We start from the raw sequence: 26,635 nt of genomic DNA on the forward strand, positions 1-26,635 counted from the left end.
CTATACAAACTAATAAATAAACCTAATACTTTACCAAGCGAATTCAATGTTTTGTTCTTTCTAATCAATTTTGATTTTAACGACTTTTTGAACTCTTATATATAATAAACAGACTTAAATAAACGAATGTTATCATGCCGTCTTAATTTCCCGATGAAACAGATACACGCATTTTTTGTGCAATTAAATCGCTAAAGATTTGTTTTCTGTAATAATTTCAAGATGATAAAGTCAATAAATCTTGATTTATAACGTCAGTGCTAAAGTAAGAGATTTGAATATTGACAACATTTGTCTTTATTTAATGCATTACTGTTTATCAGAAAAAAATAGATATGCCTCAAAAATGTAAAATATTGCTAATGTGAGGAAGCAACGGCGTTAAATTGAACTGTTAAAGTAGTGTCTTGGTTAAATATAGCAACAGATTTAGACAAATATCATACCTAATTCGTACATTTTGCTTTTGTTTGTTTGTTTTGGGTTTAACGCTGTTTTTCAACAGTTCAGTTATATAATGGCGGGCAATTAACCTAACCAGTGTTCCTGGATTCTGTACCAGTACAAACCTGTTCTCCTCAAGTAACTGCCAATTTCCCCACATGAATCAGAGGTGGAGGACGAATGATGTCAGACACAATGTCTTTTATCAAATCGTAATGGAGAACATACGCCCCGTTCTGTAATAGAACTCACGACATAGCGATCCGTAGATCTGCGCTCTCCGTATTCAGCTAGGCGGGCGGGCTCACATATTTTGTACTTGACGCGTATTGCTAAATTATACGTATTTTAGGATTTGTCTTCTTAAATTGTTGTTGTGTTCAAATAAATTCAATAATGACGACTAATCATTGCTATCAATATCATCATCATCATCATCACTACAACACGATATGATAATTTTGTGGAATGTTGAATTTAAGAATTATACATTCATTCTTTCTTTCATTTGCCATTAATGTTACGGATTTTGGAAGGGTGGTATAACTTATAACCCAATACATTTGCTTTTGTTTTCTATTAGATGGCTTTAATTACTTATTAGGTGGCCCGGTGGTCTATTGACTTGACTGTCAATCCAGAGGTCCGTGGTTCGAATCCCGGTCCAGGGAGTGGAAATCTGTGAGATGCTCTTGAGTGTCTCCCACCTAAGAGGACATTACTGGTTCTTCCCAGGAAATACGGCTTTGTGTGTATCGGTGCTATACACCAGGTAAGTTAAAGAACCAGACTGTCTTTTCACAGGCAAGAGTTAGACAGGCCAGTATCTAAAGGATTTCTCTCTCTTTCTGTTCTAGGGGCTTTCTCTCGCTGAGTGATCAGATCGCTTTGTTACTGTGCTAGCAGTGGATGAATTTGCCGCACTGAGTGGCTGCCTTTGCGCTAGCGTCTTTGAACGTGTTTATCATGTATAAATCTTGTATGTTATAATATAATATCTGTATACGCGATTTACATGTGTACAAATGCAAATAGAAATAAAGATTAAAAAGTGGCGGCTGCATAAGTAATCATCATAATCATTACAGCACGTGCTAAATTATGATTGATAGGAAGTCTGTGCATTTTTTGTTTCAACAGTACGGAGGCGTCTGAAATTACAATGTATCAGCATAAATAAATGATATTATCTAAATATAAATCATGATTGCCGATAAATCAATCTGTCCATACGTGAGCGAAGCCGATATGGAATAGAGTTGTAGCTAAAATATTCAGATGGTGTACATTATTGACGTGGCGTTACCATAGTAGCGAAAATATTTCTCCTTCCATTTTACTTACCGCATCCCAAAGTTAGAATTTTAATATATTTAAATGTACTTGTCTGCAGACGAGTTGTTTCAGATATCAATCAACAAGTCCAGAATATAACCTTTAAGGGCATGACTACGCAGGTTGCAAGACAAAAACTCACTCCCCCCTTCCGCTTCTGTAGGATTTAGGAGTAAAAGCATCATAGTGCTTGTGATCTCACAATCAAATAGAAAGCATATCGACTAACTGTGGAAGGGTCAAAAGAAGCCACAAAATGTGTCTCTGTTAATGTCTTTTTCTTATATTTGTTTTTCAGGAATTAAACGGACGTAAATTTAGGTCAACACGCGCATGACTTTTGTAAAAACCGGAAGTTCCGAAATCGCATACGCAGAGTGCGTTATTACCGACTGTCATTACGGGGCCTTTTACTGAATTGCACTAACTGTCTTGAACAAACATGTTAAAAGGAGGTCTTAGCACGTCTGTCTGCGTTCATATGTTGCTAAATGATTTAGCAAACGTGAGTTCTCTTTTTGGGGATCACACAGACAGAGAAATGTAATAAATTCACAAAGCAAAAGAATTTAAGGTCTGACTTTATAATCAATCTGTCCTTGCTGTGCGCTTGCATTTCATGAAAATTTAATAATGACAACGAAACTGAATAAATAATGAATTATAACAATTATGTAAATATTTTATCTGAAAAGAAAACGCACCAAATAACTCATACAAGTCTGCTGCTGTCTGCATGCATGACGGATATTGGCAGTAGAGTAACTGTATAAACAAATACTGACCATAGTTAGTGTGTAATGATAGAAATGATATTTTTAGGGATATCTAGCGAATATAGAAATAGAATGTCTAGGAATTTTATTGGAAAATATGTGAAAACATTCTAAAAATTAATGTATGTGCATACAAATGACCCTGCGATACTTTTAATCTTCTGCTGTTCTTCATAGGAAAGAGCATTCCTTGTATTGGACACTATCCTAACTCTCTTTGATAACTGCAATGTAACTTCCATTTTCTAAATGTTTCTCATACAATGAAATACAAAAGCGAACTGAGGTGTTTTAACCTTTAGCCTGCTGGCGGAAAGTAATTTTGCCTTTGCGACAAGTGCAGACCAATCAGCCTGCACGTGCGTGCAGGCTGATCTTGGCCTGCACTGTTTGATATTCAGTCAGTAAATTTTCATTGAACACCCCTTGAAATAATAAATGGTACTGCTCAAATTCAATGATGAACCAGTCCATTTTGAAAATTTAGCAGGCTAAAGGTTAATCTCAGCTGAATTCAGATTTTATGGACTTAATGAAATTCTAAATAAAATAACCAGACAGTTAGAATGATGTAAACCCTCTGTCTTACTTTTCTGGCATTTCAAAACAGGAATGTAATTATGTCAAGATGAAATTATTACGTAAATGCCTTTCCTCTACTAGCTCGTTTATTAAGTCAGCATTATTCGAAAGAAGTTCAAAATATAATTTGAATCAGGACGCATGTCTGACTCTAATGCATTATCGTTAATCACATACAATATCGACATAAATGAGTTCTGAGACATTTAAGGTTTTAAAAGCCCATCGGAAGTTTAAGTGGATGCTGTTTCTTTTTAATGTTTTTATACAGAATAAGTTTTATTATGTTATCACCAAAACTGACAAAGATAGAATGGAATAGGTATATATAGTTTTGGTCTCAGACGAGGCTACACATGGTCCTGGAAGGAGCGAGGCTTGCCGGGTTCCTTAGCCGTGTTAATAATGGCATGATAAATAATAGAATAACAGGTTACTGTCTTTTGAAAAAAGGATTTCTCAGACTCGCTAGATATGGTCCGGATAGAGCTCGGCAAGCCTCGCTCCTTCCAGGACCATATCTAGCCTATCTTTATCACTTTTGGATATCCTGATTTGTTCATCTTATTCTTTAAGGTGTTACATATTGCAATACGTGAATAGTTCCATAACGGCGTTTGTAGGAAATACTATGTTTGAAACACTGTGCAAAGTACATGCTTTCCATGAGCAACATCCAATCTCACGGAGAAATTTTACCTTGGGTAAAAGTAATAAAAACATTTTTGCCCAGTAAAACACGTAACGTTTTGTCAGGCAAAACAGGGAGTGTTGTTAAACGTCACTATAACTTATCACCCCGGTACCGAAACAGCTCTTTCGTCTGCCCATGAAATACAGAGTACATAACAAACATATAAGCTATTACATCAGCATTTCAAGGTTATGATAAAAAAATCAGGTCAAAGATCCAAACGGAATTACCACGTTCTAAAAAGGCAACCCTAGCCCCATCCCCGTCCCTTCAAAATGTAATAAAAGACTTAAACTTACACAAGCACATATAGGCAAAGTAAATAATATCGACAACGAGAGCACAGTTGGACGCTAGCTTTTTAAAGAGGAAGTAAATCGGTTACTTTTCAAATAAAGCACATACAGTGTTTTCCAAAGAGCAAGATATAGTTAAAGTATCGAAATGTTTTATCTTGATAACTTATACGTGATTCATTATGCAAATATGTTTATTTTGTTTCGAAATCACACAACCTATATCTTAATTACGGCTGCAACTGATTTGAAAAAAAATCGAAAATTTTTGTTTATTTGATGACAACATGTGTAAACAATTTTAATAAGATAAATATCGGTCAAATCACGGCGGGTAGTCAACACGGCGGCCATTCGTCCTGCCGCAGGGTACCTGTGACCAACACTAGATCTGTTACCATGCCTATTTGTTACGTATCTGGCAGCACGCCTTTGAACCATTTCAATTCTGTTAATATCTTTCACCAAAATATGGATCCCATACAGTGCTATATATAATATATCTCGCACTCATCCTTTTCTATATTTTGTTTACTAAATGGAATCCCAAATTCTAAAAATAACTTTATATGCGTGCTATTGCATTAAAGGTATACATCTTACGCAATATTCCAAACGATAAAGCGCATAATTAGAACATGGAAGTATATGATCGGGTCGCTTTTTGTACGGACTTACGACCTTGTGACGTTAGAGAGGTCTTTACTCAAATTCTGAAACCAGCATATAAAAATACCGATAAATCCACGCTATACAACATTTCACAGAATCGTTTACTGGTGTGCTCTTCACCTTTTTCATTGAAATTAGGGAATAGTATTCTACAAAATAATTCTGAATTATCTACTGACAGCTCGGTTCTTGAGCAGAGGTTCAAACAACAGCGGAAGATAACAGTTCTCAGAATGGGCCGTAAAACTGTGTTGATGGCTAAAGCGGAGGAAATTGCAATGGCAGAATCCAAAGTCAAAAGAAATATCATTTCTAAGCAGTGGAAATTAAGACGAGTAGACGGCAAATCATTGATGAAATTATTACAAAATATCAACTCAGCTTGTGAAGAAGTAAATCAATCGACAATTCCGGATAAAGGTATGTACATATACCTCGCGGACAACCTGAAGATTATTCAGAAAACTTATATCCGTCTTAAATACAAACATTAAGGTCTTTTTATGTCGAAAATATTCCAGACTAGTCCATTGTATACTATGACGATTTTTGAACAGGACATGTATAACAAAGCATATTCACTCATGTTTTGTTTACTAATTTGAAACACATTCATGACACTTTAAACATTTACGTTTTTAGTAAACAATAAGAACTATTTACGCCAGTTAAGTGATCTGTATAAATATCGATCGAGATTTCAGTATTTATAACTATGACATGTCATTTTCTACATATAAAATAAAAACGTGATATTTGTAAGTTATGATACAAGTCAAAAGATTTACTGCGGCCAGAAGTTATACAGACCAGAAATTGTTATGGATGTATGTGTGACCACTCAGCCTAAAAAGAAACTTGGGTGAATAGCGTGCTTGTTTTTTATTTTACCATTACGCTTTAATGTAAGATATATTACTCTATCCTACATGTTTTACAAGTAGATCTATGAAATATGTATGAGGATGTGCTGACCTCATAGCGTGGGATAGGTGTGGTAGTTGGTAGGTATTGCGTATCAAAATATTTGCGATTTTTTCCCGGAAAACTACGAACATTGATGAAAATGAAATTATTTTTCAAAATAAAAAACAATAGTTTATAGCTGTTCATAAACAATATATAAAACAGTGTCCAATCCTGATTTTTGTTTACTATTATTAATAAATTATCTATGTCAGCTATATTGCAAAAACGGCGTTCCATAAATGCGATAAGCCAATCGCGTATTGGCAAAAAGGCATGCGCTACACTACTTATTGCTTTCCAATATACCTGCGGCCTGAGGTAATGAATTTATTTTTCGTAAAATTAAAATCAAAGGTTTAGATCATTTATAAACAATTTCTATTTATGGTCAATGATATTAAGTATTGTGTTATACAATTGTTTAGGTACTTAGAACATGTTAAGAGTTAAACCGAGGGCAGGTGCAATGCACGAAAATGTTATCAGCATAATTTAGCATTGTGAAGCACCGAACGAAAAGCAAACTTTCAAGAACCCATCGTATCCGCATCAAAACAATGATGATAAATTTCCTACACAGACAACAGATGTCGATACGGACTGTCCAAGCATGCAGATGGCCACAAGTGCCCGGTCAATGTTTTCCCGACACGGCGAAACAAGCATACCTTCAGGTTTTTCATATCAATCTGGAAACGCTAGTTCTTTTGCTATTCATGCAGCATTTGTACAAAGTTCAAACCTACCAAGGGATTCGGGTGCTTTTGTTCCATCTGTACCTAGATACGTAGATTATATCACGAATGAAAAAAGATTGTCAACATTTCAAACAACAAAATGGCTAGTAAACGAAAAGCCGGATAGAGGTATACTTGCGGATCTCGGATTTTTCTATACAGGTATATATTTGTACTTTTGGGCTCTTTCGTGATGTTTAAATTCAGTTATTCAGATAATCAAGACCCTTAGATAAAGTTAATTTTATCGGTAAAGGGATGCGTACCATTTAACTTTAGATAATCCTTTAAACGTGATAAGTTTCACGTGACTCAACAGAACGGTACATGTGTTATCATTATTTAAAATCGTTAAAAACGGGATAATCCTGACTGAATGTACAAAATATTTCTGTCATAGATTTGTATGCGATTTTAAATTTCTTCGAGAAGCCGATAGAGAAACTAGTTCGTTCCCATGGCTAAATTTCTAGCCTATAAGTGATTTAAAAGTGTGTTTGCTTAGGGAAGAAGGGGAGGGGTTGGGGGATGGGGCGGCCACACAAGGTTGTAATCTTCCAAAGCAGTTTATGTGTTTGAACAAAACTTTTTGCATTCGCCATAACTTTGATTATTGACCAGCAAGCCGGTTAATAAGTGTTTTAGTGCATGACATCAAGTACGAATTTCAAAAATTTACTTTCTAGAATGCTGAACTATAGACCGACCGAAGGGCTACTTTGCTGCACTGTGTATTTTCCTATTTAGCATGTATCCATGTAATTTTAGGTGCGCAATATTACGCCATGAAAACAACGAATGCATCTTCTCGGTACAAAGTTTCATTTGCGCGGTTAAAATTAAATATACTAACGGTAATGAGATTATTAAACTGACAGATAACATTATGTCATAAAACGTACCCGAAATTTAAACATCCATACAGAAAACTATTGATATTTTGTATTCTACTGCATCTTAATGGAGTTTAAAATGTTTACAGGCTGTTAGATTCATATCGAGAAATATGCACGAGATCTGCATCAGAAATATTGCGTGACTATAGGACGCAATATCATTCCGCGAAAGAACAAGAGCATATTCTCGAGATAAATCTAATTATCTTTTTATAACATACGCATCTGTGGAAAAAATATTGACTTTTCAGGTTCTCTTATAACTTAACGGAGTTATAAATCAGTATGGCATTGCAATAAATGTAAATATATATCTGATGCACTGTGTTTATCCTTCTGCCGTGCTTATGATTTTTTTCAATGCAGGTCGGGAAGATTTGGTAAGATGCTATGTATGCGGCATTGGTCTAAAAGACTGGGTGAAGAATGACGATGTATTGAAGGAACACGTGAAGCATTCGCCAAAATGTACCTACTTAATGCAAAGGTTTGGCAAACAAGAAGTTGATCGTATTCAGGTAAACTTTATATGTCTGTTTCAAATTCACCAAACGTATTCTTGTTTTTGTATTAAAATGACTAAATTAATATGGTATTTTAGAATAATTCTTTTGTTTTGTTTATTGTTATCTTTTTTAATCTGAAAGATTGATTATTTCTTTATATGGTTAAACAATTGTTGTAGAGGAAGGGTTCGAATTAGTGCTTTATATAAATAACTTCAATCCGAAAAAATGAAAGTTAAAGAAGCAAACAGAAATATAAAAATGTGGTAAATGACATAATCTATGCACTAGGTCTTAAGCGCAGATGTAGCATAATGCAGTTTATTATTTACATGACTCCTTACGTACATGGCTGGTCCATAGTTTGTACTACATGACCGGTCTGTTTTCAACACATGTTTACTGGACTAATAAGTCAAAAATTAAAACAAACTGTGAAAATTAACTTCTGATGGCATGTAATATAGACTTATTGAATGGCGTACTGGTCAATATTCATAATTATTGGCCTTCGGCTCTTTAGATTATTGACCGGCAAACCATTCAATAAGTGTATATTATAGTATAATAAGTTAATATATTAGTAAGGAATGGTAGAATTTTCTCTCTATATCAAATTGCATTTAACATCAAGAAAGTACCTTGTGTAAAGTTAATATTCATTGTTTTCTACCTTACCTTAAAAATATGCAGTACCGACGTTTTTCGTATTTATTCTTTTTAGGCAGAGCTATCGACAAGTACGTATACATTTTAACCATTATATATTCGGTATCTTATTGTAACAAGGTGAAAACATTATATAAGTACATGCGTATCGGGGGTAACTGTAGGCTGGGTACCACCTTTACTCGATATTTATGATGATATCTTTGTATTATTGATCGGTTGCAGCAAGATATGTAACTGTTATAGAGCACAATTCTGGCTCCTGTTACGGGTGTTTTAACAAATCAAATGTAAGTCTCAAATTAGATGGAATATCAAAGATGATTAGTTCCACGGTCTTCTGTCCTAGACATTGCTACAAACGAGTTGAAAATTCGTCCCCATGATAATCGAAAAGGCATGCCCAATCATTACAGTCGGTATCAGAGGATGATACTCACGGGTATTATTAGTACAGTAAAGTAAATAATGTGTGCCTCTGGACTGTTTAAAATGCTTCAAAAATAATAGTTTGCGTGTGTCAAGTTACATGTTGAATTATCACGGAAATGATTGTTATGGAAACCTGTATTTAGACGGTTACAGCTGTTCTTGATGCTCGTTTGATGTATTCGAATAATTATGAAAATCCTTTTAAGTTTGCCCAATGAAAGGTTGTCAGTATTTTATGTCTCTATATCTAAATTGTTCCACATTTTGACAGGTTCTGGTATACATGTTTTAGAACAGTTTTCCAAACGTCGAGCAACAGTTCAAATGTAGCTTAGTTGCAATCATTTTGAAGTTACATGTTTTTGTATCACGAACTGCTTCTGGAAAGGTATCATGTAAATAAAAAGGTAGTTTATGTAACTGAACTAACAAGGTCTGCAAGAAGCTAGATTTCAAAACGTTTCTCTTTCTTTTGCAGGAAATTTATCTGGTTCCCAGCTGCCTTACAAAATAAGATCTCCTCAATATCAAACAATGGAAGCAAGACTGGCAACTTTTGTATCATTTCCCGGCAACATTGGAATCCTGCATCAGCAGTTAGCTGTCGCTGGACTATATTTTACAGGTTCAAACATAATGATAACTTTTGAAGAAGAAAAGCCCAGTTCCGTAAACGCAGCCCCACAGGCTTAATCCTATAGCAATTCTTGTAATATGACAACGGCTGTTTAGTACCTATATGTCTCTATTACGGACTGTTTTGCTTTCTTTTGGAAACAGGATTTATCAAATTATACTAAATTATTGTTTTACAGTCCAAATTTTGTTGCATAAAAAGTCTTGTTTTGGTAAAAACATTTGTCTTTTTTCAATATAAGAATGAGGTTGAAAAAATTGAAAAGAACAGATCACTGTTAATATTGCCATGGCAGTGTTAACAGAAATAAATGTTTGATACTGTCAGATGAACAAATAATCTGATATGCTTGTTTCTGTTAAAACACGCTTATGCTTAAGTGACGCCACGTTAACGTGCTATGACATCAATGTTTTTGTTGCGAGCAAGAAAGAGCGCCACTATAGTTTTCCTACTGTTTGAGATAAAGGGCATATTAGAATCGAAATAATGTATAGAAAAATCGTGTTTTACTTAAATTAATACACTCAAAATCGGTTATACGTCGGCAGAATAATTCACTCGGGCTACGCCTCTTTTCGTGTATTAATAACGTTAAACCACGGTTTTTCTGTACATTATTTCTTAACTAAAAGCCTTCGTGCCAACGCATGATGCACATACTTATACATCGAAAATAAGACAAATATTGATAAAGATATGAGATAAAATTCAGAATTAGGTGACGTTCTTTTATTTGACTTACATATTTTCACTGTAGACTTTTACATTATATAATCTCCAAGAATCAGCAGTGTCTTTGAAATACATATAATGCGATTAGACAATATATTTATGACTAAACTCGTCATCTTTAAAAACTGTTTGCTAAGAATATGAAAGGTGGGTGTTCAACTTTTACTTGAACTAATACAAACGTAGAATATTTGTTCATTGACCTATATTTCCTTGTAACAAATGTGTGATTTAAGAAAATTGCATGTAATAAATTATTCTGCAGCACAATTGACCAAGTCGACATAATTATAATATTATCTATCTGGTAGGCCAAGGAGATTTATGTCGATGTTTTACATGTGACGGTGGACTCAAGGACTGGAGTGCAGGAGATGACCCCTGCAAAGAACATGCAACTTACTTCCCTAACTGCGACTACATTAATCAGCTAAAAGGAAGAGAGTATGTTAGAGCAATGCAACAAAGAAGGCACAGTAGCCAACCAGTGGTAAGTCCCCTTACAGGGGTGTATACGTTTTTTCGACAAAAGCTATGATCTTATGCTTTTTTTTACTTTAAGACAGTAACATATTATGTTGAACAAATGTATATAATGCAGACTGGTACTTATTATGCCCCCCTTCGAAAAAGGAGGGGTATATTGCTTTGCAAGTGCCGGTCGGTCTGTCGGTCGGTTGGTTGGTCGGTCGGTCCGTAGACATTCGGTTTCCAGATGATAACTTCAGAACGCTTGGGCCTAGGATCATGAAAGTTAAAAAAGGGAATTGGTCAGGACCAGCAAATGGCCCCTATTGATTTTAAGATTAGTAGGTCAAAGGTCAAGGTCACAGTGGAACAGTTAATCGGTTTTCGGATGATAACTCAAGAACGCTTGTATCTAGGAACATGAATGTTGATAGGGAGGTTGATCATGACCAGCAGATGACCCTATTGATTTTGAAGCTAGTAGATCAAAGGACAAGGTCACAGTGACCCGGAACAGTTAAACGGTTTCCGGATGATAACTATAGAACGCCTGGGGTTATGATCACGAAAATTGATAGGGAGGTTAGTCAGATAAATAGTCAGATAATTCCTATTGAATTTAAGGTCAGTAGGTCAAAAGACAAGGTCACAGTGACCCGGAACAGTTAAACAGTTTCAGGACGATAACTTGAGACCGCTTTGTCTAGGATCTGGAAACTTAATAGGGAGGTTGATTATGACCAACAAATGACCCTTATTGATTTTTAAGGTCATTAGATCAAAGGACAAGGTCACAGGGACCCCGAACAGTTAAACCGTTTCCGGATGATAACTCAAGTATGCCTTTGGTTAGGATCATTAAAGTTGATAGGGAGATTAGTCATGACCAGCAGATGACTCCTAATGATTTTGAGGTCAGTATGTCAAAGGTCAAGGTCACAGTGACCAGGAACAGTTAAACAGTTTTCGGATGATAACTCAAGAACGCTTGGGTCTAGGAACATGAAAGTTGATAGGAAGGTTGATCATGACCAGCAGATGATTCCTATTGATTTTGAAGCTATTAGATCAAAGGACAAGGTCACAGTGACCCGGAATAGTTAAACGGTTTCCGGATGACTCAAGAACGACTGGGGTTAGGATCATGAAAGTTGATAGGGAGGTTAGTCGGATAATTCTTATTGAATTTAAGGTCAGTAGGTCAAAAGACAAAGTCACAGTGACCCGGCACAGTTAAACAGTTTCAGGACGATAACTTGAGACCGCTTTGGTCTAGGACCTGGAAATTTAATAGGGAGGTTGATTATGACCAACAAATGACCTTTATTGATAACTCAAGTACGCATTGGGTTAGGATCATTAAAGTTGATTAGGAGATTATACGACCAGCAGATGACCCCTAATGATTTTGAGGTCAGTATGTCAAAGGTCAAGGTCACATTGACCCAGACCAGTAGAACTATTTTTGCCAAATCACTAGAGAATGCATTTTTTAAAGATCACATTTGATACGGAGGCCACTTATGACTGATAATTGACCCATAATTATTGATTTGAGGTCAGTACGTCAAATGTCTAGTGCACAGTGACCAAATTATCATTTCTGTTCCTTGTGCAGTTACTGATTACATCAAAGGGGGCATTTCGTGTTCTACGAGCTCTTTTTATATTCAAATTTGATATTCCAATTTATATTGACCAAATTATTTAGAGTGATTAATTTCTACATTACGTGTTTTATTTGTTTAGAGAGTGGGGGGGGGGGGGGGGGGGGGGGAGGGATTGACGATTCATGTCGAAATGCTACAGTGTGATATCAATTAGGATATAGATATCAATTCAGTATCTTTTATTTAGAAAGTCGAGTTCCACATGTGAAAATGCAATGATAACATATAGTATAAGATGACAATATTCTGTTGGGCCAAAAGTCTTCACTTCAACAGCTTATTTGTCATAAATTAACTTAGTGCTGTATCGACTGTCAATAGTCCAAAGTTAAGTGATATTATTCAATATGCCCAAACTAGTCAGACTGGACAACAGTTATGAAATTCGTCGAATTCGATGATTTACCACGTCGTTTTGTAAACATAATACACTAAATTGCGTCAAACGTGGTCGGGCGTCTTCAAAATTAACAGTGTCATTATACCCCCATAAAACGAAGTTTGGGTTGGGGGTGGGGTCGGTCGGTCGGTCCGTCCGTCCATCCGTTGGTTTTCATGGTTTCCAGATGATAACTCAAGAAATGCTTGACCGATTTAAATAAGTTTTGGTACACAGGTGTAACATTAGAAAATACAGGTCAAGTTCGAATTTGGGGTCAGTATGTCAAAGGTCAAGTTCACAGTGACCCTGAACAGTTAAACGGTTTCCGGATGATAACTTCAGAACGCTTGGGCCTAGGATCATTTTTGAACACAGGTGTAACATCAGAAAATAAGGTCAAGTTTGACTTTGAGGATAGTAGGTCAAAGATCAAGGTCACAATAACACGAACCAGTTAAACGGTTTCCGGAGGATAACTTAAGAAAGCTTGGGCCTAGGATCATGAAAATTGATAGGGAGGTTGGTTATGACCAGATGAACCCTAATGATTTTGAGGTCAGTAGGTCACAGGTCAAGGTCACAGTGACCCTGAACATTTAAACGGTTTTCGGACAATAACTTCAGAACGCTTGGGACTAGGATTACAAAACTTAATAGGAAGGTTGGTTATGACCAGCAGATGACCTGTATTGATTTTGAATTCCAAAGGTCAAAGGTCAGAGTGACCCTGAACATTTAAACCTTTTTCGGACCATAACTTTAGTACGCTTGGGCCGAGGATCTTGAAACTTCATAGGGAGGTTGATCATGACCAGCAGATGACCTCTATTGATTTTGAAGTCAGTAGGTCAAAGGTCAAGCAAATTCAGCTTGACATTGGCTTAGTTCTGTGACAAGGCCATATTGTGGGGGTATAATTCGTCACTAATGTGACAACTCTAGTTTTCTGTTAATGTCGGATGGAAAAGAACATATGTTATAAGAAGAGGGCCTAACATCAGCCCCAAAGTTTGCCGGGCAAACAAACCTTGCAAATGGTAAACCAGATCAGATTTACATATTATTCCCCCATGTTGTTCTTTAGTTGGGTCAGAAAATTAAACAAATTACTATAAAACAAAATATAACAACATTTGAAACCATATATAGAAGTTCTTATAAAATAGTATCGTTAATTTCAAATTTAACTTATTATTATTCATTCAATATCTAGTACATGTACTAAATATAATACAGTTGAACCTGCCTTAGCGGCCATCTGTATTATGCAACCACCTGTCATAAGCTTACTTCCCTAACTGACATTTTGTTCTAACATCAACTTGCCTTAAGCAGCCACTGTGTTGCTCCCTTGACCTACTGCCTAATACAGGTTTAACTGTACGTAATCATAGGGTGCTGCTGCCGGTGGAACTTCTCAGATGACGAAAGAACCAGAAATATCCACGTTATTATCAATGGATAAACTTAATATTTCTAGCAGTGAACGTAAGTCAATTCGTGTGTTGCTCTTTTACTGATGTGTGACTCATGTTGCTGTTTACAGTCTTTCTACTTTTTTGGATTCTGCTTTTACATTTTGTTTGAAACCAACTCTATAGCATAGTGGTAGAGCGTCGGTTCGAGTGCTGGTAGGTTCCTTGCTTGGCGCTCAGCATTAAAGGAAAACTTGTTTCTTTTCTGTCATACCCTCATGGCGATGGATTCCACCTGGAATGAGGTGTCAAGAGTAACTAATATGTTTTTGAGTTTGCTTCAAAATCGACCTAAAATATTAGTATAAATATTTTCTGTTTTATAAGATACACAGAATGTTCTACCGTCAGTATGACTTGAATAGAAATCGAATTGTCATGTAAACGGCAGAATGGATTTTGCTCTTAAATCTATATCGTATTTTGTTTATAAAACTTGAATGCGATATGTATAAATCGTAACTGATCTTTAATCCGCATTTATTCATTGTTGTTTTGGCCCGGTTTTACGAAAAAAATTATATTAAATTTTTTTTATATCCATTTTAGCTTCCAAATCAATGGTTAGTCGTCAAGTTACGAGGATGGGATATTCAGAACGTGATGTAGAAACTGCGAAAGCAGAACTGGAGAAAGCTGGTAAATTTATTTCAAGTTTTGTAGAGAAATGATTGCAAAAATACAAACAAATAGAAAACACGACTCAGTTACCTTTAAATAAGCAAACCTTAATTTTAAGACAGAAGATGTAGACAGTAAACAACCGAAAGCAATGCCGTTAAAATTTTATCAAGGATAGACTATATCATAATCTGTCACCAATAGGTCTGAAGTCTGTTTATATCCCTCATCCGTTTAATAGATCAGCTATATTTTTGGTCATTTTCTCTACTTATAATTATAGCATTTGAAATATGTCATTTCATAATTGATAAGGTGAAACGAATCCTAGCGTGGAGAGTATTGTGAACAAGATACTTGTTTTGCAAGGTCAAGTGACAAATACCACTGCTGCGGAGGACAATAATCACGAAGGTAAGCGAATATGAACCAAGCGACAAAATACCCCGGCTGCCTTGGAGAATGATCCCATGGTAAGTGAAAGTGAACCTAGCGACAAAATACCATTGCAGCAGTTGCCAATGGTCACGGATGTAAAAGTGAACCAAGCGACAAATACCACTTTTCTTTCACTTCTGCACCTTCACATAAATTGTACGATCCAAACTACTTCCACACTGGTGATATAGTCTTCCCCGGATACGGGAATATAGCTTTGATTGCATTATTATTTTAATCGTACGCAGCATTTTCCTCCGTTTTTGAAGAGTGGAAAAGAAATTAACCTAAAGAGGAAATACCACCAAAAAGACGCGTAACTCCCGAATAGGATTTAAACTCGCCAAAGCGTCAAATAATCGATTATGCAAGTTCGAGAAAATGAAAGTGATTTTCTGATGGGACAAATTGTTTGATAGAAATAATGCAATGTGTATGAATGTATTTCTATCAAACATCTCTTTTTTTGCAGATTTGCAAGCGATTGCTGAAGAAAACGAACAGCTTTCCCAGATGATCCAATGTATGCTGTGTATTGACGAGGAACCGGATATCCTAATTTTACCTTGTGCGCATCACCGAATTTGCCACAAATGCTCTGAAAATATGACGCATTGTCCTGTTTGCAACAATTACATTGAGGACAAGATCAGGACGTACCGGGCGTAATGATGGGGCATTGTAACAAACAAGTCATATTTTACGTAATATATTAATGCCACAGGTGTACGCTGCACTTCCATATACTGTAGAAGATATCACTGTATGAATGTGTTAAGAGTTTGTCACTTTGAGAAATAACATTTATGGTCTAACCTTCCAATTTCATTTCAATATTTAGTCTCCTTGTGGGTTGATCAGTGTGTGAATGACTTATTCTTACGTTATAATTCACGTATGCCGATTTGGACACTTAACTGAACATAGGTAAAATATTAGCCAATAAGGAAACATAACAGACGGGAGTTTTCCTTGTTTTTTCCAGCATACTCAGATCCAGTTGTTTAGATTGTGAACAACCGTGGTGGTTAGAATATTACATGTTTGTTACAAGAGCCCTTTCTCCAAATATCCGCGAAGCGTTGTTAACCCATGTTTTGAATCCGATGATATGATAAAAAGCATGGCTGGTCTTAAATTAAATAGAATGCAGAAAAAATGTGATTCTGGTTAAAGTTAAATACAACAAACTTTTTGTGGTGAAAACGATTGTGTCATGTCAATGTAACATAGATAATGTTGCGATTGTTCTTTCAGCGCTGTGTGGATAATTAACGAAAGAAAGTTTGGAAAATGTCAATATTCACAGTAAACACTACTTATTGTTCTTATTGTAAAACAGCTAGCACATTGTGATTAAAATATTTTATTTTATTTTATTTTTTTGGCTATCAAGACGGTTTTGCAAATATTATCTTAAACATATATTTACCGTGTACAATATTCTAGATATGGTATAGTTACAGTTATATCAGAATGAATACACTTACATATCTAAATGCACATTTTCGTTGTTGTATTGATGATTAATTGTATTGATATACACTACACTATAGTTATGGCTACCGTTTGTTAAAGACATCCTATACCCAACTTTCACTAAAATATTTTGTCTTTAGATATTTACTTCAAATGTAGTAAATGCTCATCAAGTATATCGAAGTAACTAAATGTATACATTTATTGTCTATGCTGAGTTATATTCAAAATTAAATGCCATGCAGTATCTGTTGTTTGTTTAAGAATAGTCAAGTATTTTTGTAGAGGTAGCATACATTTATACTGTGCTTAGCTACACATGTAATAAGTATGTTTAACCCTTACCCAGCTAGATTTCTAAAAACCCGCCCGCTTAGCTCAGTAGGTAGAGCGTCGGTCTACGGATCGCAGGATCGTGAGTTCGGTCCGCGGGCGGGGCGTATGTTCTCCGTGACTATTTGATAAAAGACATTGTGTCTGAAATCATTAGTTCTCCACCTCTGTTTCATGTGAGGAATTTGGCAGTTACTTGCGGAGAACAGGTTTGTACTGGTACAGAATCCAGGAACACTGGTTACGTTAACCTCCCGCCGTTGCATGACTGAAATACTGTTGAAAAACGGCGTAAAACCCAAAACAAACAAACAAACACATTCTAAAATGGACTGGTCCATCATTCAATTTAGGCAGTACCACTTATCATTCAAAGGTGTGTTCACTGAAAATTTACTGACTGACTGACTGAATAGCGAACAGTGCATGCCTTGATCAGACTGCTCAGATGTGCAGGCTGATCTTGGTCTGCACTCGTCGCAAAGGTATAATCATGTGACGCTAGCAGGCTAAATGCTAATCTAAAACCTTATGCACTGTACTATTAATACACGTTGTTGTTTACATGGTCTGTATGTACAAATTGTTTACATGTTCAAATATGAACCTTAGGTCTAATATACGTTTAGATATGATATAAACATTTCTAACAATTCTTTCTTTCTTAACAATAACAGTTTTTGTTAAACTCGATCAAAACTGAGAACACTGTAGATATTTCTAACAAACGGAAAATAGAATCAAGTTTTACCTTGGTTACATAAATCTACGCTACAAAAAAACTTAGTGACTTCCTTCTTTATTTTAAAATAACCAACGAAAATTTAGATCATATTTTCAGTATTTTTAGAACATTTCAAGAATATCAACAGCAGTATGTTAAATGTATCTTATATAAAGATATATTGATGAAATTAAAAATCTCATTGAAAAAAATCTCATTCCTTCTTTATATAAAACCAATAAATATTCGAATATTATTTTCAGAACTTAATTAATCTAGAAGCTGATTTAGATAGACATGTCAAAAAGAAAAAAATTCGTTGACATAAAAATGAGTACAAATTATAAGGTACATTTACATTCATGCTGTTTATTCATCTAAAATCTAGTTTAAGTAGATATGCAGTAAAGAAAAAAAGAAAATGTATTAATCTGACTTGCAATATTCTAATATTTACTTGTGAAAAAAAAACCCCAACAACAACAACAACAAAAATTGTTGATGTTAGAACGCAAGGAGTCCTCGAAATCTATCTGGGCTATCAAATTGTTGGCTGTATTTAATAAACACCCTACGTAACGTGGAATTAATTTGCAAGGTGTTTATATTCAATGAAATTGACTTATGATGCCAGGTTTATTTCACGTGAGATAAGAAAACGATTCAATAAACATTTATATCGAAATACAATATCTACAGACATAAAATATATAACATATAATGAGCTATCATCAATTCTGGTAAGAATAAGCATTACAAGTAAGTTGGAAGAAGGAAAATGCTATTCGTAGCTAGACAGCTATTCTGTACCGCTGACATAGACATGATAGATGCACAATGTATTGATGAAATAAAATTGAAAGGGAAATGCCTTGTTTACATACTAGATACCGCATTGTCAATACTATTATAATAATTAAACAAAAGAGTACAGTAAATACTTATCATATTTATGCTAAGTGATTTGTTAACGAAATGCAACAATGCACTGCTGTTCCACGTTCAAGGTAGTGTACAAACGGCTCTACCTAAAAATGAAATGTTTTTATGAAAACCTGAACCATGGTTGGTGATAAATTAATGTGCCCGTAAATGAACCTAGCCGGTATGGAATAGATATTAAGTGTACGCGAACAATTACTATATTCAAATTTAAGAAGCTGAAAAATTTACTATATTCAAATTTAAGAAGTTACTTACTGCATAAAATATGGCAACATTGTCAAACATTATTGAATAACATATCGTAGGATTTTTAATCATTACCAACAAAACATGCAGTTATTTATAATCAATGAAATTCACAAATTTCGAATCTCATCGAAATATTTAGTAGAGGTTTAGGTTTTCAAAAAGATGTCAATTTATTTTGCTATAAAAATCAGATTTCAGAGTATAAAACGTAATGTAAAGTTACGCGTTTTTTTTTTTTTTATTATAGTGTCACCCCTACTGAAAGGGCCAGCTAATTTGGCTTAATATGAGACACCTACATACATTAAACTGCATTACTTCCTGATGCCTATTTTTTAATGCCTAGGCAATCGGTAACAGTTACTATTATTTAACTAGTTGGCGGCTCACCAGCCGGTCTCTCTTCAGTAATAAGACGCGCCAATGACAGGGCTCGAACCTTCGACCTCCCGATTGTGGGGCAGGTACCTTATCCATTAGGCAACCGCAGCTCGGATTACATATACAAGTTAATATAACCGTTGGCAAGAAACGCACTTTGGTTGCAACAGTGCTAAATTAACGATAGGTTAGAAAATTGTATTTCAAATAAAACGCTCAAACAATATTATTAGTTACACTGCTTGTTGGTGACAGGATACGGGATATACGCTGTCGAGGAAAAAACTCTGTCGAGGAAATTCATATCTATATGATATGGATTTTCGAGACAGCGTGTATCCCGTATCCTGTCACAAACAAGTAGTGTAACGATTTTATCTTGCCGACTACCCTTTATTTACATGCTATATTCAACATATTTTGTAAATTAACAAAGCTTCTTACAGTGCAGACTGGAATCCTACAATCATTTGGTCATCATGTTTTGTTTATAGTTGATTTACACCAGCCATAAAATGCACAATGACCTGTGTTTTGTTTAAATCACAAAGCACAAAAGCTCATTAACACAGGTTATGAACTGGTTTAGATCAGAAACACTAAAAACACTTCTTGTTCCATCCCTTCGAAAGTCACCAGATTTCACGATGTCACAAATGTCTTGATACTTCCGCTTACACCCCGTTTCCTGTTGAATAATTTTATCTTACACGTAGATTAAATGATCCTATAACAAACTGCTGAATAACAAATATGTCAATTCCTTTATTTTACGATGATTTAACTTAAAACAAGATTTAAACATCCGTGTATCCCATACAGAGTTATTCCGCTTTTACGGCTAACTTTTGTCAAACTTCATGAGCCTCAACTTAAGTAGAATGAAATTGGCAAGAAAACACTAAATTCACTCTCGGAAATGATACTAACGCTGGAGCTTATAAATAATCTGACTTGATTCAATTACGCCAGCAGGACAAGACTCAAAACTCCTGCAACTGACTGGTTGAATCTGAGCCCATTTTTCGTTAACAATCTCAGTTTCAGCACTGTGGCATAACAACATTATTTAAAAAGCAATGCGTTATGTGCTAAATAAATTTTATCCAGATGATAAAGATTTTACCAAAATTGAAAAAGGATTTTTTTCAACTATTAAAAAGAACGTCGTAGTGTATTTTTGTTTCTTTTGCTATAGGTCTTTTTAAATATTATTTTATCACATCACTTATATTCCTTTAAATTGTTTTGTATAGAACATATTTGAAGGATCAAATGTGATACTTGTAAAACCCCTGTCTGAATTTGAGTACAGAAAGAACTGTTTACTTTATCCAATCACACAAAACAACAACCAAGCAAAATTCAAAATTACTTGAATATGCAATTCGTTCACACGTGTAAGAAATGTTTGCAATGCCATGAAAATTATTTTTAAGGTGCAATTGATTTTAGTAAGAGCTCTACAAATAGCCTAAACGATCATGATAGTGTTGAAAACTTTTATTTCTGATAAAAACATGCAGTTTTTTCAATGGTATCTATTCAGAACTGTCATTGATACGTTATGTATGCTATCACAATGTCATTTTGTATGCATTAACCGAGAATTCTGGCAACTTGTTATGAACACAATAGGTAGATATGTTTGAAGTTTCAGTTTTATTGTCGAACCCATTAAGGCATATAGCCATTTATTTTACTCAATTTTCCCGTCTGGATAATGATGGAGATCGAAAGAAAGTTTGCACGTTTCGGTAGCTTACTTATTAGCTTTATATGAAGACGTTTAATACTGCTCAGAAGAATGAAAATTTCTTTCAGACGAATCGAATTAATGTTGTGTGGAGTCATCATCTTTGATGGAAGAGCTTCACTGTAGACTAGACAAACGTGCTCCCTTTTTGTAGGAATGATCTAATGCATATTTTAGATTTGTACTTTATTTGATGAAGGGATGTTTATTCGTCTCCACACATTTTCAGGGAGATTTTTGTGTAAGAAAATGACGTATTTTATTGATACGATAAATATCATTATCTTCAATATCTAGAAAGGAAATTGCGTCGTTAAAAAATTATATATCCCCGTCAATGAATACTAGTTGGTTGGCAGACAGAAAGCAATTTGCCATAAATCCAAGAGTTATGGTGTTTCTCACTTTATTTATTTCGGCGCCTGAGCTTTAAAGGTAACAATAACAAAACCTTCGGAATTCTCATTTTACAAGGGTCTGTTCTTCAAGGTTTTGAAAAGATTTAGTAAGAATTCCCTATATAATTATTAACTGAAAAAAAAAAAAATGAAACGGAACCCCTGAAGTGCCATTCGACACGTCTGTTTTAAAAAATACAATTTTTATTTTATAAAAACGAAATATTGATTCGTAAATAAGCTATTAATTGTTACATATGAACAAATTATCATTTCATTTTACGACGTGTATTTCGTCAAAACGCAATAATTTATCGTTATTTCGTACTAATGACACATTTTGTTTCGGTTTAACAAAATATTCGGTACATTTTTAAGATATATTCCTTACGAAATAATATTTCATAATAACTAAATACATTTCGAGAAAAGACAAAATAACATTTCGTAAATACGTGATACGAGAAGTGATATATTCAGTTTGTTTTGAAAGCTGATGCTGTAATTTAGATACCCTAATTGACGTAGCTTTATTTTATTAAGTGGTTGTAGACGATATAATTGACGATATAATTGACTCTCGGTGCCAAGTGTATTTCACTTTTGATAAGAACCAATTCCATAAACATGCATGCAGACATTCAATATCTACAAAACGACATGGAAAATAATAAATGATGAAAGGCTATACATGTACATTCATTAACGTACATTTTCGACAATATTTTCATACTTTTCAACGAAATAGTATCTTATCCATACATCAATTTGTTATTATATTGATAAAAGAAAATTCTATTAACATGAGATGGCCTGATGTTTCTATGATCTAATAGTATATCATTATTGCATCGTCGACCGCTCATTCTTCTGTTAATGTTGCGCACTCATCATTGTTTTGTAACTTGGTAATGTATTCTCTGTATTCTGGAGCCTACTAAGCGTTTATCATTTGTGCAACTTAGGTAAAAATAGATATGGTACTATAGTGAGTAAGCTGGATTTCTTACGCTTTCTCAATAAAGCTTGTCTGAAGCGTTATCATTCATTCATTTATAACTTAAGATTTCTTAAGAACAAACTTTTACCAAAAGCTATCAAATTACTGTAGAATCTGGTAAATAAGCGCATATTCGAATATTAGCGCATATCAAAAGTAAGCGCATACGACCTTACCGTTATTCCGCATGGGATAATAAGCGCATGTCAGGCCATTGCAATAATTTTGTCTCGAAAGTAAGCGCATATCCGATTACTAGTAAACAAATAGTAGATACAGCAAAAAGACGTTATTAACGGTATTATACCATGATAATTTTTTGATGAATACAGTTGACAATTGTTCTTACCTGTTGAATAGCCGATGGGTGTGAAAAGATTTTAACGTTTGTTGTCTGATTAAACGATATTTGTTTACGATAATCTTGCTTTTTGAATAGAAAATGTTTTCAGTAAATGAAAATAAATGTTTGAATACCAGACAAAGTTTTTTGCGTTGTCATAACAGTTTGCCATTCTTTTGTAAATGTGTGAAAAGAATATGGTTAAAATGCTACAATCTTAGTGTTGAACAATAATTGAATGGCCCGAGAGATTGAACATTATTAATTTTGCAAATTATGTAATTCATTATGTATAAATACTGTATGCCTACGCAGTAAAAGGAAGTAGTCCACTGCACACGTCCATGGCCATGTTTTACTTTCGTTTTCTCAACCAAGGTAGGAAATCAAAAATAGGCGCACACTGCTTGTCTATAAGCGCATATCAAATGTAAGCGCATAGTCTTGGCTTAAGTATAAGCGCATATCAAAAATAGGCGCATAAAAGTGTCACTAAAATTATTATAAGCGTATACGCTTATTTACCAGATTTTACAGTATATTCTATATTACAAAAAAAAATAATATTATTTTATGTTGTTTGATTAGATTAATATAACGCTCTTTGGCGTAGTGTTAGTTTAAATAGATATTGTGACATTTAACAGAAACACTGTGCAAATTCGAAAATTATCTAACAAAATTGATTTACACCTAAAAGTTTGTGTAAATGAAAAGTTGCAACTTATTCGAGCTAATATTATCATTTTAACCTGTCAGACAAGTGTTGGTACAATTGATTTGATATATATTTACACTTAGAGCAGTCTTAAATTTGCATAGGTTCAGCACCAAAATCAATATATATCTTATAGATTGGATACATGTCGCCAAAAGTAATTCATATACTAAAGTGTACCATTATATTCACAATTGGTCCAGACAGGAACCCCTTTTGGATTCTGGGCGATGAAATAACTCCGGTATTTGATGATTGTGATCAAACCGTTGACCTGGTAACATTTAATAACAGTATAAATTTAGATCGACAATTTTATCAGCCTGAGAGAAATGATTATTTTACACCAATTTTAGATTTTCGTGTAACGACATGATGATTTGCTGATGAGGAAAGAAAATTTTCGTAGACGATCAGGTCAGGAATATACATTGTTCATCCGTATAGTGATTTACCAGCACGTTGTAAATGAAACTATATGATGAAAGGGCCATAATTACCATTACTGATCAAGTAAGAGTAGATGAAACTATAAACGGCTTAATAAATAAACAGACGACGTTTGAGATTAATGTTGCCAATACATTTAAAATGGTGAATGGCGAAGATTTGTATACAATGTACGTGTACATGTAATCTAAAGTGTAGCGATTTTTAATAATTGTGTTTCTCATTTTCTTTAAATCAACTTTGGCAGCAAGGACTGATATACGTTCTCAAATATGTAAGGAATTTCATAACAGATTAGTCTTTTGACGAATCAAATGTTAAATTTTGTATTTTTTGTCATTTAAGTATTTTTTTGTTTATGAATTCAGATTTCTTCTAAGATATAATTTATTTACTCTAAAGAAAATTGTATTTACACAATGCACCACATACTGTTACTAAACAACAACACCTAACGTTTAGTTTAAACATATTTTATTGCCATATATATATTGCAGGGGCTGACCAACAAGTTCTCACAACACTAGTAACGGGTCTTTCCTGACACTTAAAAACATGTACCAGTATACACCTTACTATCACAAACTTCAATTCGATATTCTAATAAATTACCATGCTTATCTAAAACAGGTTGTGTCTTAAATACCGAGAAAATATTTGACACTAAATTTAAGTTGGGATGTAATATTCTGTGAAACAGAATCATTTTACATTAATCTTTATAACTATTTGACGTCATATTGATATTTTTGTGATATAAATAAAAATAAATGCATTAGACCAAGACTGATAATCTCTTCTTCCTTTTTTTCCAAATACAAGTGTATCTATTTTCAACAGGTTTTTTTCCGAACTCTGACTTAATAAATCAAGATTTATTGGAAGAAAAGCATCAGTCTTATCATTTTGCATTTGCAAGAATAAAGTCGTTACCGACTTATTGGCACGAAACATGCATGTAACTGGTTCATCACGACGGGTTTACATTAGCTTATCAGTCAGTTTATTGTATATAAGATTTCATAATGGTCTTAATCTTAATCGAGCAGAAATAATAAAAAGATAGTTCGTTTTTTTTTGCAATTATGATGCCAGAAGGAACATTTCAGACATGGTGATTTGACTTACAGGATGTATAAGTGAAAAGGCAGATCAAATGAGATCACGTTCACGTACAAACGAGAGTACGTCCTTCATGACTCATAACCGGTCAAATCAAAGGAAAGCACGTCCTTCACGAATCAGACCCAGCCAAATCAAACCAGAGTTCGTCATCTAAAACACATGTCAAACGAAAGCGACAACGTTCTTCATGATACATACCAATCCAGATCAAACGAGATGCGTCTTTCACGTCCCAAAACCCATCCAAATCAAACGAAAGTAACAACTCGTGCCCAACCAAACCAAAAACAAACAAAAAAAAAAAACACCTACAAAACTCAAAGTTATTCAAATGAAACAAGTTTGGCGTTATGCTCTCCTTTTTTTCTGATCAATCGTCTGTTTAGAAATGGAATGACTAAGACGCTATCTTTGTTACCATATCAGTGCCGGGGGCAAGAGGGGTATGAAAAAAGACTCATAAATAGACACATTCGCACGAAGTTTACAACGAATTTGGTTGGTTGCGTTCAATGCTTCTACATGATCTCCTATGATTTTTATCGTATTATTACAAGTGAGTGCAAATTTCTTTTAAAATAATCGCATTACCATTCCTTTTAAAGGAACGGAGTCACCTTCTTCGAAGGAAGTGATGTACTCGAGTAGACATTCATTTCCCTTTCATAAGAAATATTTAATCAATAAGAATTGGACGGAAGTTTATACAGCTCAACACATTTTCAGGTAGATTATTATGTTATAGAATCTGATATATTTCAGTCATGTGATAAAATTAGCATGCTCACTAATAAGGCAGGAAATTATATTTTCAGTAAATAATTCAAAATACCGTCAATGAATTCAATGAATATAACATGATTTACAGAACCAAATCAAAATTATTGTGCTTAACTTACTTATTTCATTCTATTACCTATAATGGTCTTAAGGGTTAGACTCCGGAAATGGTATTTGATGGCGGTCTGCTTGTCAAGTGTTTGAAACGACTATGTATAAATTTTCCATTCATTAAATGAATTAATCTTTCATACAAAGTTTACACCTCGTTCTAGCATTTCATAATGTCTCATCTGCACAGCATAATATATGAATTAACAGTACACCATTTACTACACGACAGTAAGCTCAAAGATTTTTAAGAAGCTAAGCTGTTGCTGTCTGCCAGTAGTACTAAACTGCTCCAATGCTCAAATTCAAATATACCCACCTCGATTATTTCGACAAGTATATGACTCTTTAATTTAGATTTTCATGTAGATCATATCATATGCTCATCATGTCTATAATTGGAGTTATT

The 26,635-nt window shown here is 34.4% G+C and overlaps 1 protein-coding gene across 3 annotated transcripts; it reads left to right on the forward strand.

Annotated features, from left to right (window-relative positions):
- The first annotated feature begins 6,247 nt into the window (after nt 1–6,247).
- On the forward strand, nt 6,248–17,160 carry LOC123536088 (baculoviral IAP repeat-containing protein 7-B-like). Of its 3 annotated transcripts, none has more exons than XM_053529355.1 (9): nt 6,248–6,667; nt 7,768–7,919; nt 8,632–8,647; nt 9,487–9,633; nt 10,692–10,870; nt 14,295–14,388; nt 14,925–15,014; nt 15,312–15,410; nt 15,907–17,160. In XM_053529355.1, the coding sequence occupies exons 1-9, from the start codon at nt 6,379–6,381 to the stop codon at nt 16,101–16,103; spliced, it is 1,263 nt and encodes a 420-aa protein (XP_053385330.1). In that variant the 5' UTR covers nt 6,248–6,378; the 3' UTR covers nt 16,104–17,160. The 3 variants fall into 3 exon arrangements, with proteins under 3 accessions (XP_053385330.1, XP_053385332.1, XP_053385331.1); XM_053529357.1 differs by having other exon boundaries at nt 15,312–15,469; nt 15,907–16,046; XM_053529356.1 differs by lacking the exon at nt 15,312–15,410.
- The last annotated feature ends 9,475 nt before the right edge of the window (nt 17,161–26,635 follow it).

This window comes from Mercenaria mercenaria, chromosome 17, assembly GCF_021730395.1.
Source record: "Mercenaria mercenaria strain notata chromosome 17, MADL_Memer_1, whole genome shotgun sequence".
Lineage (NCBI taxonomy): Eukaryota > Metazoa > Mollusca > Bivalvia > Venerida > Veneridae > Mercenaria > Mercenaria mercenaria.

What these genes read in the sequence shown, in the direction of transcription:
- LOC123536088 (XM_053529355.1), top strand. Translation starts at nt 6,379, where the DNA reads ATGCAGATGGCCACAAGTGCCCGGTCAATGTTTTCCCGACACGGCGAA. An exon ending in TCTCGGATTTTTCTATACAG is followed by an intron (nt 6,668 to 7,767) that starts GTATATATTTGT and finishes TTTTCAATGCAG; the next exon opens with GTCGGGAAGATTTGGTAAGA. An exon ending in AGCAGAACTGGAGAAAGCTG is followed by an intron (nt 15,015 to 15,311) that starts GTAAATTTATTT and finishes ATAATTGATAAG; the next exon opens with GTGAAACGAATCCTAGCGTG.